The sequence below is a fragment of the Tamandua tetradactyla genome, chromosome 7 (genome assembly GCF_023851605.1).
Source record: "Tamandua tetradactyla isolate mTamTet1 chromosome 7, mTamTet1.pri, whole genome shotgun sequence".
NCBI lineage: Eukaryota > Metazoa > Chordata > Mammalia > Pilosa > Myrmecophagidae > Tamandua > Tamandua tetradactyla.
In genome coordinates this window covers 86343797-86358212 of record NC_135333.1, presented here as the reverse complement: position 1 = coordinate 86358212, position 14416 = coordinate 86343797, and the positions used below count along the sequence as shown (strand labels likewise).

At 36.5% G+C, this 14416-nt stretch overlaps 1 protein-coding gene across 29 annotated transcripts in view; it reads left to right on the top strand.

Annotated features, from left to right (window-relative positions):
• SOX5 (SRY-box transcription factor 5) overlaps nt 1-5752 on the top strand; it is a 1211684-nt gene extending 1205932 nt beyond the window's left edge. For 27 of the 29 annotated variants that reach the window (XM_077170300.1, XM_077170296.1, XM_077170299.1 and 24 more), the window contains one exon: nt 621-5748. In XM_077170300.1, coding sequence (XP_077026415.1) covers nt 621-924 — 304 coding nt within the window. In that variant the 3' untranslated portion in view covers nt 925-5748. Of the gene's footprint in view, nt 1-620 lie in introns of all 29 variants that reach the window. The other 2 variants (XM_077170289.1, XM_077170313.1) reach the window with 2 other exon arrangements.
• Nucleotides 5753-14416: the final 8664 nt, after the last annotated feature.

Below are 14416 nucleotides of genomic sequence, written 5' to 3'. Positions count from 1 at the left end.
TGAAATCAAGTGCAGGGCCCATCTAAGCATCAGGCCTCTTGCACCTGCAAAGGTCATACACTCATGAATCCAGCCTTGCTTCCTACCCCCTCCGCCACCTAAAATTGTTTCCAAGACTAGGAGGGCAGTGTGCAATTATTGTTCAGTTCTGGTTACTTCTGGGCAGTGAAGTATTATTTTGACAGCATTCTAGTACTCTCTCTCCCTAGGGACATCCATAAAAATTGAATTTTTTTTCCTAGGTTTAGTTCTAAAAAAAAAAAAAATACTTGTATTTCTGCACATGATTGTGGAAGAAAAGTCTACTTGGAGTCAAGAACTTGGGTTCTTCTGCTTAATTTTTTTTTGAGCCTCAGATTCAATAAAAGAAGGTAGTAGCAAAACAGGATTATTGGAAAGATTAAATGGTAATACGTACAATTGTCTTGCAGTAGGTAAAGCAGCATACAGAAGTAAGGTGTTGGAACCCAAGTGGAATGCAGGTTTGAAAATGTTAGGCAATAGGATGAAAATCGGGACCTTAGTGGTAGGCTTTGCTGAGCAAATGAATTGTGTTGATAAGGCCCACATCTACCGACCCACTCACCCAAGGTCTTTTTCTGGGAATCTCCTTCTGACAGGCAACAAGCACAGATCCCCATCGCCACTACCGGTGTTGTGTACCCTGGAGCCATTGCCATGGCAGGAATGCCCTCCCCTCACCTGCCCTCAGAGCACTCAAGCGTGTCCAGCAGCCCGGAGCCCGGGATGCCTGTTATCCAGAGCACTTACGGTGTGAAAGGAGAGGAGCCGCATATCAAAGAAGAGATGCAGGCTGAGGACATCAACGGAGAAATGTATGATGAGTACGATGAAGAGGAGGATGATCCAGATGTAGATTATGGGAGTGACAGTGAAAACCATATTGCAGGACAAGCCAACTGATAAGGGTCAAAAGATGGTTGCAACCTTAGGACTTAAAGAAGCCCTAGCTGGTTCGTCCTTACCAGTGGCCAAGCACATTAACTTTCTCATACACTGACTGTTACTTTAACTGTTAGTCTTAACTAGTTGGGACATCAGCTGACTAATAGACCTCAGCCTAAAAAGGCTTGGAAAGGAAAAGAAAATACAACAAGAAAACGACAATATCAAATCAAGAGATTGAAATAAGCTATGGGTAAAATAATGCCAGTAATTCAGCTGCTACATCCAAGCACTGAAGTCTTACCCGTCAACTTTTTTTTTTTTAATAAACTTTATGGCTGTTTGTTCTACAATGTTCTAGAAATTCTCACTCAGGTACACAGTGCCAACAAGTGGCTTGTGAATGTGTTTTGTTGTTTTGTGCTACAATTTTTAAAAAGAAATAAGTTTTGTTTTGTTTTGTTTTGGGGGGTTCCTGTTTATTTTTTCTTTTCTCATTCTTTCTTTTTCTTTCCCTTTTTTTTTTTTTTTTGGTAATGCACCAGACAGAAAAAGAAGACAATTTCTCTTTAATTCTCTCCACCTTCTCCATCTCTACACTTTAAATATAGAAGTCTGTGCATGGGGAAGAAGAGGGGAAAAGAGCCTTTTTTTTTTTTTATTATTTCCTTGCTATCCACCACAAAATAAGCAATTGTTTTCTTTAGGGAACTTTCTTTATCTATTGCACACCACACTACATCTTTGAGCAAGTGCCAAATTTGTACTCAAGTGTTGACCCAGTTCATTTTTTCCCTTTCCTTTTCCCTGTTCTTTCTTAACTTAGGACAGTGTTATATCTTAGACAATCCCTTGAAAAACCTGAAATACCAGCAGCTCATGAGATTTGACTTTTTCTTTTTTTTTTTTCTTTTAATGGAAACTGTAGGTGCTGTTCTCAGGTGAAAAGAGAGAGAGAGAGAGAGAGAGACACATAAGAAATTTAGAGAAAACATATTTTCTGATCTTGGATTTTTGTGTATATGTATGTGTGTGTTTACGGTACTGATTGGAATAACGTCGGACCATCGTGAGTTAGACCTACACCTGGGGATGAAATCCCACATACTCCCGAGTGACTGGTCTGGAAGTAACCTTGACCTTGTCTTTTCACTTCAAATGACAACTTAACCAAGTATAGGGCTAAGAAATTATATTTTTAAATTTCTACTACAATTCTTATTGGGTGAATCAGGTGGCCCTGTATATAGAGGTGTGTGTGGAAGCTACTAGCAAACTGTTCCCGGATGTCCTTGCTCCCTGGTCCGTCAGTTCCACTAAAGTTTGCTACTTAATGACGTTTGTTTGTTTTTCCTGTTGATGCTTTGAGCAATGCAATCATTCTTTGCATTAAATACATTTGACCATTTTACAGAAATATGGAATTAGCTTATTTCTCCAACATTCCATCCTTTCCTGACCAGGAAATTGGATCTGGTATTTTTCACCTCTCCATGAATTGAGGTAGAGGCCATTTGCATTTCATAATTGTGGACCATGTGCATTTCATCCTAGAAAGAAAGCGCAATTTGATGAAGAGTCGTTGCAGCCCAACAGAATGGAGGCTGGCTGAACCCAGTAGCTCTTGCCAGTATTCTTGCTTGCTGTAATCCAGATCCACTGGAGTTCAACTTTTAGTGCCAGCAGAGTATTGTGCAGAACAGCAACTGGTGGTAAGGGGACTGCAGATTTAGATTTTTGTCAGTCAAATGCCAAGGCAGTGGTAGGGTCTATACAAATGTGCAATCATTTAAAGTCAACGGCCATTGTTTATGTTGCAGCATCAGACAGTCCAACCAGTAGTTTGGATGTGATATGGTTTTCATTCCAGTCATTATTTTCCTATCCCACTCCCCAAACCCCACCCTAAAATTTGATTTCTACGTATAAATAAGAAAAAATCATTTTTATTGTTCTCTCTCTTTTCAAAAGACTTGCTCTGGGGTTTTGTTTGGAAGAGCTGATCATATCCTGCATGTCAGAGATTTTGTTTCATTTGTTTCTCTGTTTGTTTTTGATGGCTGTATTTTCATTTGAACTGCCTCTTTTTGCTAGTGTTGTAATAATGATGATGATGATAAAATAATAATAATAATAGTAATAATAATAATGGTCAGCTGTTCCCAGATTAGTAAGTTATGTATAATTTATTTTATTTCTCCCTTTCTATTTTATTCTTCTCAGATTTGGAAATACAGCCAATATGATGCTGTTAGATATTTAAAACTAATTTCCATCTCTTTATGATATATATGTATGTATATATACATATATATATTCACACATACAATATTACTTCTGCATCCATAATTTTTCCCCTTTAAAAATATTTGGGGCCCCAACAATGTCAAGTTTAATAAGAAGGAGTGAATTAATGGGAGGGTCATGTTCAATCTCAATGAACTTCTGTTCTCATCATCCATTTAGTTATTTAATTGCCACAGTCAACTAGAGCCAGTTTTTAAAATTTTGTTTTGGTTTTGGTTTTAAGCACTCTGGATAAGGTAAAAATAGACACTTGTTTTTATATCGTTACGTACAATGTGAAAACAGATTTTTAAAAATTTGTTCTCTGTCTCTGTTAAATTCTTTCTGACTGATGTGGGTTCACCTCTCACGTTTGCTGGATACTTATTTTACACCATGTTATAAAGATGCTTTGTTTTCATTTCATGACTTTGGGCTACAAGAATACTTTGTTTTAGCTCCAGGTAGATGCCACTGAGGGCATTCATGGTTGAAACTAATTCTAACACACTTATCAGTGAATTGACAAGACATTTATGTTTCATCTTTGTTTTTTTGTGTTTGTTTTACATGAAGGAGAAAACAAAACTGTTAATGGTGACCTTTAACTACAGAAATTTAGAAGTCAATTTCATTTGTTTAGGTTTTTATCAGAAAGGCATAAAGACTCTGCATGGACTGAAAAAAATAGCAAGTCTCACAGTGCAGCATTACATCCTCTCATTCCGACATTTAATTTACTGGATGTCATAATTTGTTTGCTTTAGTTTTTTTCTGTAAGAAAACAAAGCAACACAAAAATAAGATATTAATGTTTAAAATGTCTAGAAGTCTATTAGATAAAAGGTGCTATGAATAGCAACTTACTCTGTTATGTTATCTTTTTGGCATTTGATTGGTTTATAAGTTTTATAAAGGATTCTAAAACCTTGTATTTTTTTTTACATGCTGACTTAAAAAGGAAATGAGAGCAAGATCAATCTGAAACACAAATAGTCCCCATCTCCCCCTCTCCTTTCCTACCTACCTATTCATCTCACACTCTTTCTCATGCACACACACACACACACACACACACACACACACTCACTCATCCCAACACTGAGTGAATAATCTTGCCAGAATTGTGATTTTTACATAGGCAGTTCCTCTTAAAATAATCATGTTTTTCATATTACTCTAAGAGAACATATCTGGAGGAAATCAGTTCAAGTTGCTCATTTAGAAGTTATTAATAATTTGCCTAGTTACATTTGGAGAAAATAAAATATCTTCTTCAGTACATTCATCCCTGAATTAGTTAAGTCAATTTTTAAAGTTTACTTCGCATCTGCACTTAAGAGTTAACCATGTATAAAATCCCTCCCAAAGAACATGGAAACCAAATCCTCTTATAAAGAGCAAATATAAAAGAATTTTCTTTGGTGAAATTATTTCATAGATATGATTTCTGGAGTAGAATTATACCTTAATTAGATCGGTTTAAAGAAACTGTCTTTAACCATTTTGTGGTCCAATTTCAGATATTTTCTTAATCCAGAAGCTATTACTGTTCCCAGAAGAGGCCTCTCATATCACATTAAAAACATTGGAAATAATTATACTTTCAACCATTCTAATGGATAAATTATTGAATTGTAATAAACAACTGTATATTTACAAAAACAGGTTTATAAACTATTTGTCTATTGCTTTAATAGTAAAATAAAAATTATGGCGTTTGCAAGGAAAATATGAAGCCCACTTAAAGTGGTTCAAATATCTCTTTGTCTTATAGGGCATAGGTGTTTGTTTAGCCAGGCTTTTACAGTATTTAATTTTAAAGTTTCTTGTAACTATCAGTTTTCCAGGTTGAAGATGATGTTGTGTTGAGTTTTCTACTGATTGATTCCTGTCCTCCCCAGTGTTTCTGTCACTGGTTCACTAAAACAGTATTTATACAGCTCCATTGGCGCTAAAGTTCTTAGTCCTTCTAACATTTTGGATTTTACAAGTAAAAGTGAAAAAAAAAATAGAAAAAAGACAATCAAATGCCTGGAGCTTAAAACAAAGTATGTGCAACCTACCATCTCACTTGAAAATTAATAAAATAAATAATTATGTAAATATAACATAGAGTTATAGATTTATATTTTGTTCATAACACATAGTGTAATATAAGTTGTATATTTTCATGTTTTTTGGTTTTATGTTATCATTCATGCCACAATAAAAATAAAACAGGAGTTTATGTACTCTTTAAAAAAAAAAAAGATGTGGGTTGCCACCAACCTGTTTTTTTTTGTTTTTATTTTTTGTTTTTTGTTTTGTTTTTAATGCATTCTCTTTTTTCAGTATTACTGCCATGCAAGGCACCAATAAAAGCAGCAAATGTGTTCTTTATCTATTATTCTGTGTTTCTTTTCCCAATTATTGTTATTTGTATTATGAATAGTACAAAAGTATGGAAAATAATTTGTTTTCAGTATAAATAACTCCCCTTTGTTGAAATTGACTTTCAACTGAGAATTATGTGTTCAATTCTTAGAGATAGACATTACCAGAAAGACAACCAAATTTTGTTAGAATGCATCTCACTCAGGCAGGGACCTGGCTTTACTGTAATGTCAAAAGATATACCCCGTATATGTAGTTGAGGTAATATACTTGAAAACCCTGCATCCTGAAGCACCTGTAATATTGTTGTTTTCTTGGTCAGAAACTATCATTGGAGTGGAGGGTGGAGTTTCTACACCTCAGAATTGCATTTCATCCTATTATTTTCATAGAAAGTTCTACATTTAAGATAATGGATTTACTAAGAACTATAAGCATTTTTCACCTCACTGCTAATTTTGAACAATAGATATTTCTGAATTTTTTAGTGCTCTGACACTAGCCTCTGGAGTCCGTCTCCAGCTCTCTTGAGAAAATGTTAAAAAGAACAAGAAGTCTCCTTTCCTTATGATGGTCATTTTTGCTTGTCTCTTCCACTATAGTATGTTTTCCTATCTTAGTAGTTCTATGTGTAATACTTTCCTATAAGAGTTTCGTTTGGTTGATTGATTGTCTATTTGGGTTTTATTTTAAACAATATCAAGACGTTGGGTCAGATAAAGTCTGGTTCAAACGAATCTAAAGTAAGTATATAAAGAGGGTGTATTCTTTTAACACTTAGGTCACTAAGTGGCACCTGCTTCAGAATCACCTACTGAAACTATGAGCACCTGGGCTCCATTCCAGATGTAGCGAATCAGAATCCCTGGGATGAGTGGCAAAGCGTTTGCCCTATCAACAGTTCCAAATGATTCCTTTGTACACAATGATATTTCAAAACTATCAGGATCGGGAGCACTATTTTCCCCTTCCTTCTAGCTACCTTATTTTGCATTTCAAATTCTGCAGACCCTGCTGCCTACCATACTTTCTCTTTACCCTTAGGCCTCTGCGAATAACTTGAAACTGAGGATGGGTGAATAGTCAAGGGTTTGAGCTTGAGATGAGCCCTGGAAGCTTTCTCTTTGTAGGTTGCAGTTGAGGGCATGAGCTACATCTCCACTGCAGACAAGTGGAATGTTGAAAATATAAACACACAAGTCTACAACTCACTTAATATGTACGACACTAATTGAGGGTCTTTCAAAAGGAAAGTATCCGTTGTAGGAGTTGAGAACTAAAGCTATTCTGTGCAGTGTTTATCATAGACCGCCTATGATTACATTGGCCAGTCTCCTCCTAAATATCTTCAGGAAACAGCTTTGGGAAATAACAGATAAATATTAAGTATATTTAGATGGGGAAAATCTTGTCTGGTTACAAAAGGTCAGCTCGTCCAAGGTGCAAATTCCTAATCACCACCCTCTCTTCTACTAAATAAAGTTCATTTAGTTTTGTCCTAGGATATTCTGATTAAGAAACATTCTCTTCTTGGCCTTTATGTTTTTTTAGTTTCTGATAGAATGTTTAGGACTAGCATGCAATAAAGAATTGTTTTACTACTGCTGATGCCTTGACCAACCAAAAAAATACAATAGTGAAAAGAAACCGATTTTTAAAGATCTATCTCAATTGTGCCAATCTTAGTTGTTTGTGTTTGAAGAAATACACATAAGTATTTTTTTAAAAATCAGAATGCTGTAATTTTTCTTATTTATAATGTCAAATCATTGAAAACTCAATTGTAACAATGGAGGTGAAGGTAAGCATGAATTAGTTCTCTGAATTAAAGAATGTTTATGAAAAAATTCAATTTATTTTTCTTGAGTTTCTGAAGGAGCCTAATAGCTAGCAGAGAATTGGTGAGAAATTCAGAAGACCTGTTTAATAAGTAAGCATTGTAGTTAGTATGCAAAGTGAATGCAACAGAATTGCTAAAAGTACTTAAAAATAGTTTATTTTATTTAAGCTAGCTAAACATTTGTCCTACGATCTTATTTACTCTACCCATTTGTTTAGCAAACTATTTTTACCACCAAGAATGAACTTAACTCCAGCTCTGGTTACAGAATATCATCATTTTTCGTTTAGATCCAGATACATGAGATTGTATTTCCCTTATTTCCAGTTTCCAAACGGATATGGATTAGAATGGTACTTTGTCGCTATTCAAAATATGACCAAGATGATGAAAGCTGTTTTATTGTGGATATCTTTACAGATTCGATTTTAAAAGGGTGGAAAGGAATTACCAGAACGATTGAATTCAGTAGGCCTAGTAAACCACCATTTTTGTACCTTGCCTGTTCATTTAGTATTAAAATTCAGAGTCTGGAAAGCAATCCTAATTACACACAAACTGTAAAATATATTTGCAATAAAGTCTTTTGTTTATAAAAGTGACTGCTGTTATAACATTTTTTATAATTATTGTGGTGCCGGTAGAAAGAAAACCATAGAACCTACTGAGGTAATGACTTATACAGAAGACCAACTTGATCCAGAGGGCTCCAACTTTGACCCTCATTAAGCATTCATTCTGCCTTACATTACAAACCTATGATTTACTGAAAGAGTACTAGTTTACATATTGTGGCATGAAATTCAGTTTTATTCAAGACTGCAATCATTACTAGTAGGCCCAGAATCAGTACACAAACTGTCCATTTTATTTGGAAATGATCCCTCTAGCAACATTGTCTTCTACTGGGTTAACAGGCACTAGCAGAATTAATATGGTTTTTTATGGGTAGAGTTTATTTAACATCTGGAAAATGGAGTAAATCGCTGGTGGTATAACATTTGGGAAAAAATGCTAACTACAGATTTTGAAGAGAAAATTCTAGATTGTATGCATTACAGATTTATTAATTTCCCTGAACCCACTGTTCCCACAGATCTATAAGCTCTGATATAATGCCATACATATGTTAGAAACTTGCCTATAAAATTCTCTACTGGAGCTTTATCTTCATCTCCCATTATCATAGGAAATAGTCTAAAAAGTCTTAATTTTTCAGATACTTCAAGATTCCCCCAAACTGGCAAATTTTAAGATTTATACATTTTATACTTTCCAGGTAAATTTGAAATACACATAGTCGAAAGTTGTGCCAAAGAAAGCTATTTAGGGATATTTTTAAGATGAAAAATGTATGTCAGAGAAAATGACTGTAAAGAAAGACCCTTAGAAGTTTGTATATTTTGTCTTTCCTTGGCTTAATGATTAAATATTTGGCAATTATTAAATGAATGGTCCTAACCTGGCTTCCTGGAGATATGAGGCCCAACTTTTGCCTCGCACACACCCGTACACACACACACACACACACACACACACACTGACAGAGGAAAATTCCCAAAACAAAACAAAAAACAGCTATTTTCATGGCAGTTAGGACAAAGAAGAAACTTCAAGGACTGGAGAATTCTCATTGTTTTATTGAAAGATAAATATAAGTTTATCTTTATGTCATGAGGAATAAACCTTTCATTGCCCTAAATTCTCAAATGGTTTACAAAAGCTGTACATATGTCCAGGGTATGCTTACTCTATCAGTCATTAAGCAGAGTTTACTAAAGATAATTTGCAGAGGGTCAGAGAAAAATGGTATACATATGAAGAGGTAACTGGATATATGGATTAAACAAGGATTTTCAAGGATAAAGCTGTAGGAACTGTGATTATGATGAATCCTTATCATGTCCCATGGATTAGCTTTCTCAAATATCAGATATTTCAAATGGACTTGTAATTATGCCATGTTCGATATTATCATAAATCCTTACAAGTTAGAAAACAATATTCCATTCCTCAAAGTCTGTAATCTATCCAAGGAAATAAGACTAACATACATTAAACTAAAAAACAGTGTAAGAATATGATTAATGAACTATAAATTGTAAGTGATAGAGGATTCCAAATAAGAACAAGAATTATTCTAGTATTTATTGAGACTTCTGCTTCCAAATATTATGTAGCACGTTGAGAATGGACAAGCTTCCACTGTAACCTCTAGAAAAAGCTGGGAAAAAATTATATAATTTTTTAAATTTCTTTTTTTGGGGGGTGGGGGTACATGGCCTAGGGATCGAACTTAGGTCTCCTGCATGGAAGGCAAGATTCTGCCACTGAACCACCCATGCATCCCCTGTAAACTATATTTTTAAAGCATTAGAAAGCCATGGAAGAGGTGAGGGCTGGATGAACTACAATTCCAGAAAAGTGAAAACCCATCCAGGACCATATGATGATGATAATAACCATTTTTATTTAGTGAAGGCAATAGAAATTCTGGATGTTGCTTTGTAGAACTTTGGCAAATGTTCAGGGAAAGGGAACCAGCAAAGCAGTTGTGGTGGGTCTGACGTAACAAACTGGAAACTTGAAGGACCTCAAACGACTGGTTTTACTCACAGCATACTTGCTGAATTCTAAGGTTGTATGGGAGGCTGGAGAGTTATATGTCAAAAATTTCTAAAAGACAGACTGAAATTTCCTGCTGTCTTTTAGGCCTTAGGAAGCAAAGATCAACTAGAGAAATGGAGCCTATCTCAAGCATAGTTAGTGTCACCCTCAAGATATTTGCCAGATTTTATCTTCAAGGGTAGATACTGGAAAGCTAGGCTGGGAACCCCAGAAGGGGAGACCCTAATCCCCGCAGTCTGTCTTGGTTCAGGAAACAAAGACCCACCACGTTCACAACCATCAGCCTGGGAAAGCCACAAGATGAAACAAAATAGAGGAAGCCTGGTGATTACTAAAATAACAACCAACCTTGACACAGCTAAATCCCTGGGATTCAAAGTATCAGCTCCTCACTCTATCTGATTTAAGGAAGAATGGTCAATTCCACTCAGGTGGAAAATTAAAACATTATTTTTCTTATAATACAATGCCAGGAACAATTTTTTTTAAATATGTGAAACATACAGAAAAAATAGGCAAAGGGAAAACAAACAGTAGAAGCAGACTCACAAATAACACTGGTATTAAGTTATGAAGAAAAGACTTTAAGGTAGCTGTGACTAATATAGTCAAGAAAATAGAGGATATCATGAAATGTATAACTAATAATCAATTGGATACAGAAGGAAATGGGATCAGTGAAAGAAAAGCAGCCTAATGGAATATACACAAATTTATTAAAGCAGCATTTGATGAGATAATTACTGAAGATTTTTCAAAACTGATAAAAGTTATCTCACAGATTCAAGAAGCTCAGATAGTCCAGGCAGGATAAATAAAAAGGAATCACACATATAAACAGTATGCGGAAACTGCGGAAATGCAAAGTGTGATGGTTAGGTTCAGGTGTCAGCTTGGCCAGGTGATGATGCCCCGTTGCTCTGCTCTGTGGACTTAAATCATCAGCATGTGAAATTCATCTATGGCTGACCACATTGGGCTAAGGGGAGTGCCTTCCACAATGAGTGATGTTGAATTTAATTAGGTGGAGGCTTTAAAGAGAGAGGCCAGAAGGAAGTTTAACAGCTCAGCCAAGACATTTGGGGATGTAGAAAGGAATCACCCTGGGGAAAGCTGTTGGAACCCAGAAGCCAGGAGATAAGGCCAGCAGACATCGACCTTGTGACTTCCCGAGTGACAGAAAAACTCGTATGAAAGCCAGTGGCTTTCTTCTAAAGAACTATAAATTTATAGCTAAATAAATCCCCTTATTAAAAGCTGATTTCATCACTGGTGTGCTGCAGTCTTTAGCAAACTAAGGTACAAAACAAAGACAAATTCTTAAAGCAGCCAGAATAAAGGACACATTAACTTTTAAAAAAGTGACAGTAAGACTTTACAACTATCTTCTGAAAAGAAGTAATAGAATCCAGAACCAATGGACTCATATTTTTAAAGTGCTTCAAGAAAATGTATCAAATGGAATAATATGCAGAGCAAAAGAAATCCTATCAAAATGAAAGAAGAAAATATTAAGGGAGTTTTTTTGCCTAATGGAAAATTACACCTCATGACAAAATGCAACTGCAGGAGTAAATGAAGAGTGATGGAAATGGTAAAGCACATGGAATAATAAAAATTAGTTGTCTTTAATAAACAAAAATAGTAATGCCTTTACAAGTTTTAAATATATTTTAAAATAAATGCATAAGAATAATGCAAAATGTTGGAGAAAAAAGTAGGTTTAAAAGATTCTAAATTTGTGGCATCTATATGCTATGATCTCTAGAATAATCAAAAGTAGAATGGGAAAAGAATATTGAATGGTAAAAAATATATAAGGGTATAACTTTTTTATAGAAGGAAATAAAATAGAATAGCAAATATGTTAAAGAAAGACTAGATAATCAGACTGAATGAAACAAAACAAAACTGTGCTGGTTTGAAAGGATGTACGAAAAGCCATGTTTTAATTAAAATCCCATTTCGTAATGGCAGAATAATTCCTATTCAATATTGTATGTTTGAATCTGTAATTAGATCATTTCCCTGGTGATGTAACCCAGTTAAGAGTGGTTGTTAAACTGGATTAGGTGATGACATGTCTCCACCCATCTCCACCATTAGTTTCTGAAGTCCTATAAAAGAGCAAACATTTTGGAGAATGAGAGATTCACAGAGAGCAGAGAGGAACAACATAGCCACAAGAAGCAGAGTCCGCCAATCAGCAACCTTTGGAGATGAAGAAGGAAACTGCCTCCTGGGGAGCTTCATGAAACAGGAAGCCAGAAGAAGAAGCTAGCAGGTGACACCATGTTCACCATGTGCTTTTCCAGATGAGAGAGAAGCCCTGACTGTGTTCACCATGTGCCTTCTCACTTGAGAGAGAAACCCTGAACTTCATCGGCCTTCTTGAACCAAGGTATCTTTCCCTGGATAGATGCCTTTGATTGGACATTTCTATAGCTTTGTTTTAATTGGGACATTTTCTTGGCCTTAGAACTGTAAACTAGTAACTTATTAAATGCCCTCTTTTAAAAGCCATTCAGTTTCTGGTATATTGCATTCTGGCAGCTAGCAAACTAGAACAGATTTTGGTACTGAGAGTGGGGTGCTGCTGCTGTGGTTTGCAAATACCAAACATGCTGGAACAGCTTTTAAAATGGATACAGGGAAGATTCTGGAAAAGTTGTGAGAAGCTTGATAGAGAAGGCCTAGAATGCTTTGAAGAGACTGTCGGTAGAAATGTGGACTCTAAAGACACTTCTGATGAGGCCTTAGACAGAAATGAGGCATGTATTATTATAGACTGGAAGGAAGACAAGCCTTCTTTTAAAATGGCAGATAATCTGGCAAAATTGACTAGAGGCTTTGGCTGGAAGGCAGATTTTAAAAGCCATGAACTTGGATATTTAGCAGAAGAGATCTACAAATTAAATGTCGAAAGTGCAACCTGGTTTCTCCTCACAGCTTACAGTGTAATGCAACAGGAGAAAGATAAGCTGAAAACTGAACTCATGAGTACAAAGAAACCAGAAATTGATGTCCTGGAAAATTCTGAGCCTCCAGAAAGGGAGACCACAGAGAATAGTGCCCTGTGTGAGGATTTAACCAAATGTCGAACCAGCCAGCCATTTCAGAGAATTGGACATGGAGTTATCCAGGAAGGATTTGTGGAAACTCCTTATGTCTGATGGGCATGATCCAAGGCTACTGCATAGAAAGCCAACAAGAGTGCTGTGGGACCTGTATAAACAGAGCCGCTGCCAGTCTGGACTGGGGGGTTCAGAGAAGGGAAACATTTGGAGGAAAAATAACTTTAGAGGCAAAGCCAAGGAGGCTGGGGTCTGAAGTCAAGAAGCCTCGGGCCAGGAGAGCAGATCCACCCAAACATGTGGAGGGGGTGAGTTTGCCCTGAAGGCGGCAGAGGATGGGCCTTCCACCTCATTGCAGTGGAAGAGTCATGCCACCTCAGGCCTTGGAGAGGGTAAAGCACATTTCTTGGGGCTTGGGGAGAGCCTGGCTGCCACTGCATAGAGGGGTTGAGTGTGTGCCCCGAAGATGGCAGAGAGCCCGGGGCAGCCCCGATGCTTGGGGAGGGTGGAGCCAAGAAAAAAGTGGTTTCCCCAATGTCCTCTAAGGTTGCATTCAGAGAGAGGGAGGCCTCTGTGTAGGCCCTCGGAAAGGGTGGGACTGTCATTTTCTGAAGCCCAGAAGATAAATGACTCTCAGACTTTGAAGTCTAATGTTTGCCCTGCAGGTTTTCAAAACTATATGAGTCCTGTAACCCCTATGTTCCTTTCTCCCTATGGAAATGGATATATGTATTCTATGAATGTTCCTCCTTTGTATGTTGGCAGCAAATAACTTGTTTTGAGTTTTTAGAGGTCCAGAGCCAGAGGAGAATTTTGCGTTAGAACAGACCATGCCTGTTACTAACTTTGATAGGAGTTTGTACTGTTCCTAACTTTGTATTTATTTGTAATGTTATTGAAATGGTTTAAGGATGAAATTAATGCATTTTGTATATGGGGAAAACATGTACAGAGGGTGGAATGTGCTGGTTTGAAAGGATGTATGAACCCTAGAAAAGCCATGTTTTAATCAAAATCCTATTTTATAATGGCAGAATAATCCTCTTCAATACTGTATGTTTGAATCTGTAATTAGATCATCTCCCTGGAGGTATAATCTAATCAAGAGTGGTTGTTAAGAGGATTAGGTGACAACATATCTCCACCCATTTGAGTGGGTCTTGATTAGTTTCTGAAGTCCTATAAAAGAGGAAACATTTTGGAGAATGAGAGATTCAGAGAGAGCCGAGCAGAACAACGTAGCTATGAGAAGCAGAGTCCACCAGCCAGCGACCTTTGGAGATTAAGAAGGAAACTGCCTCCTGGG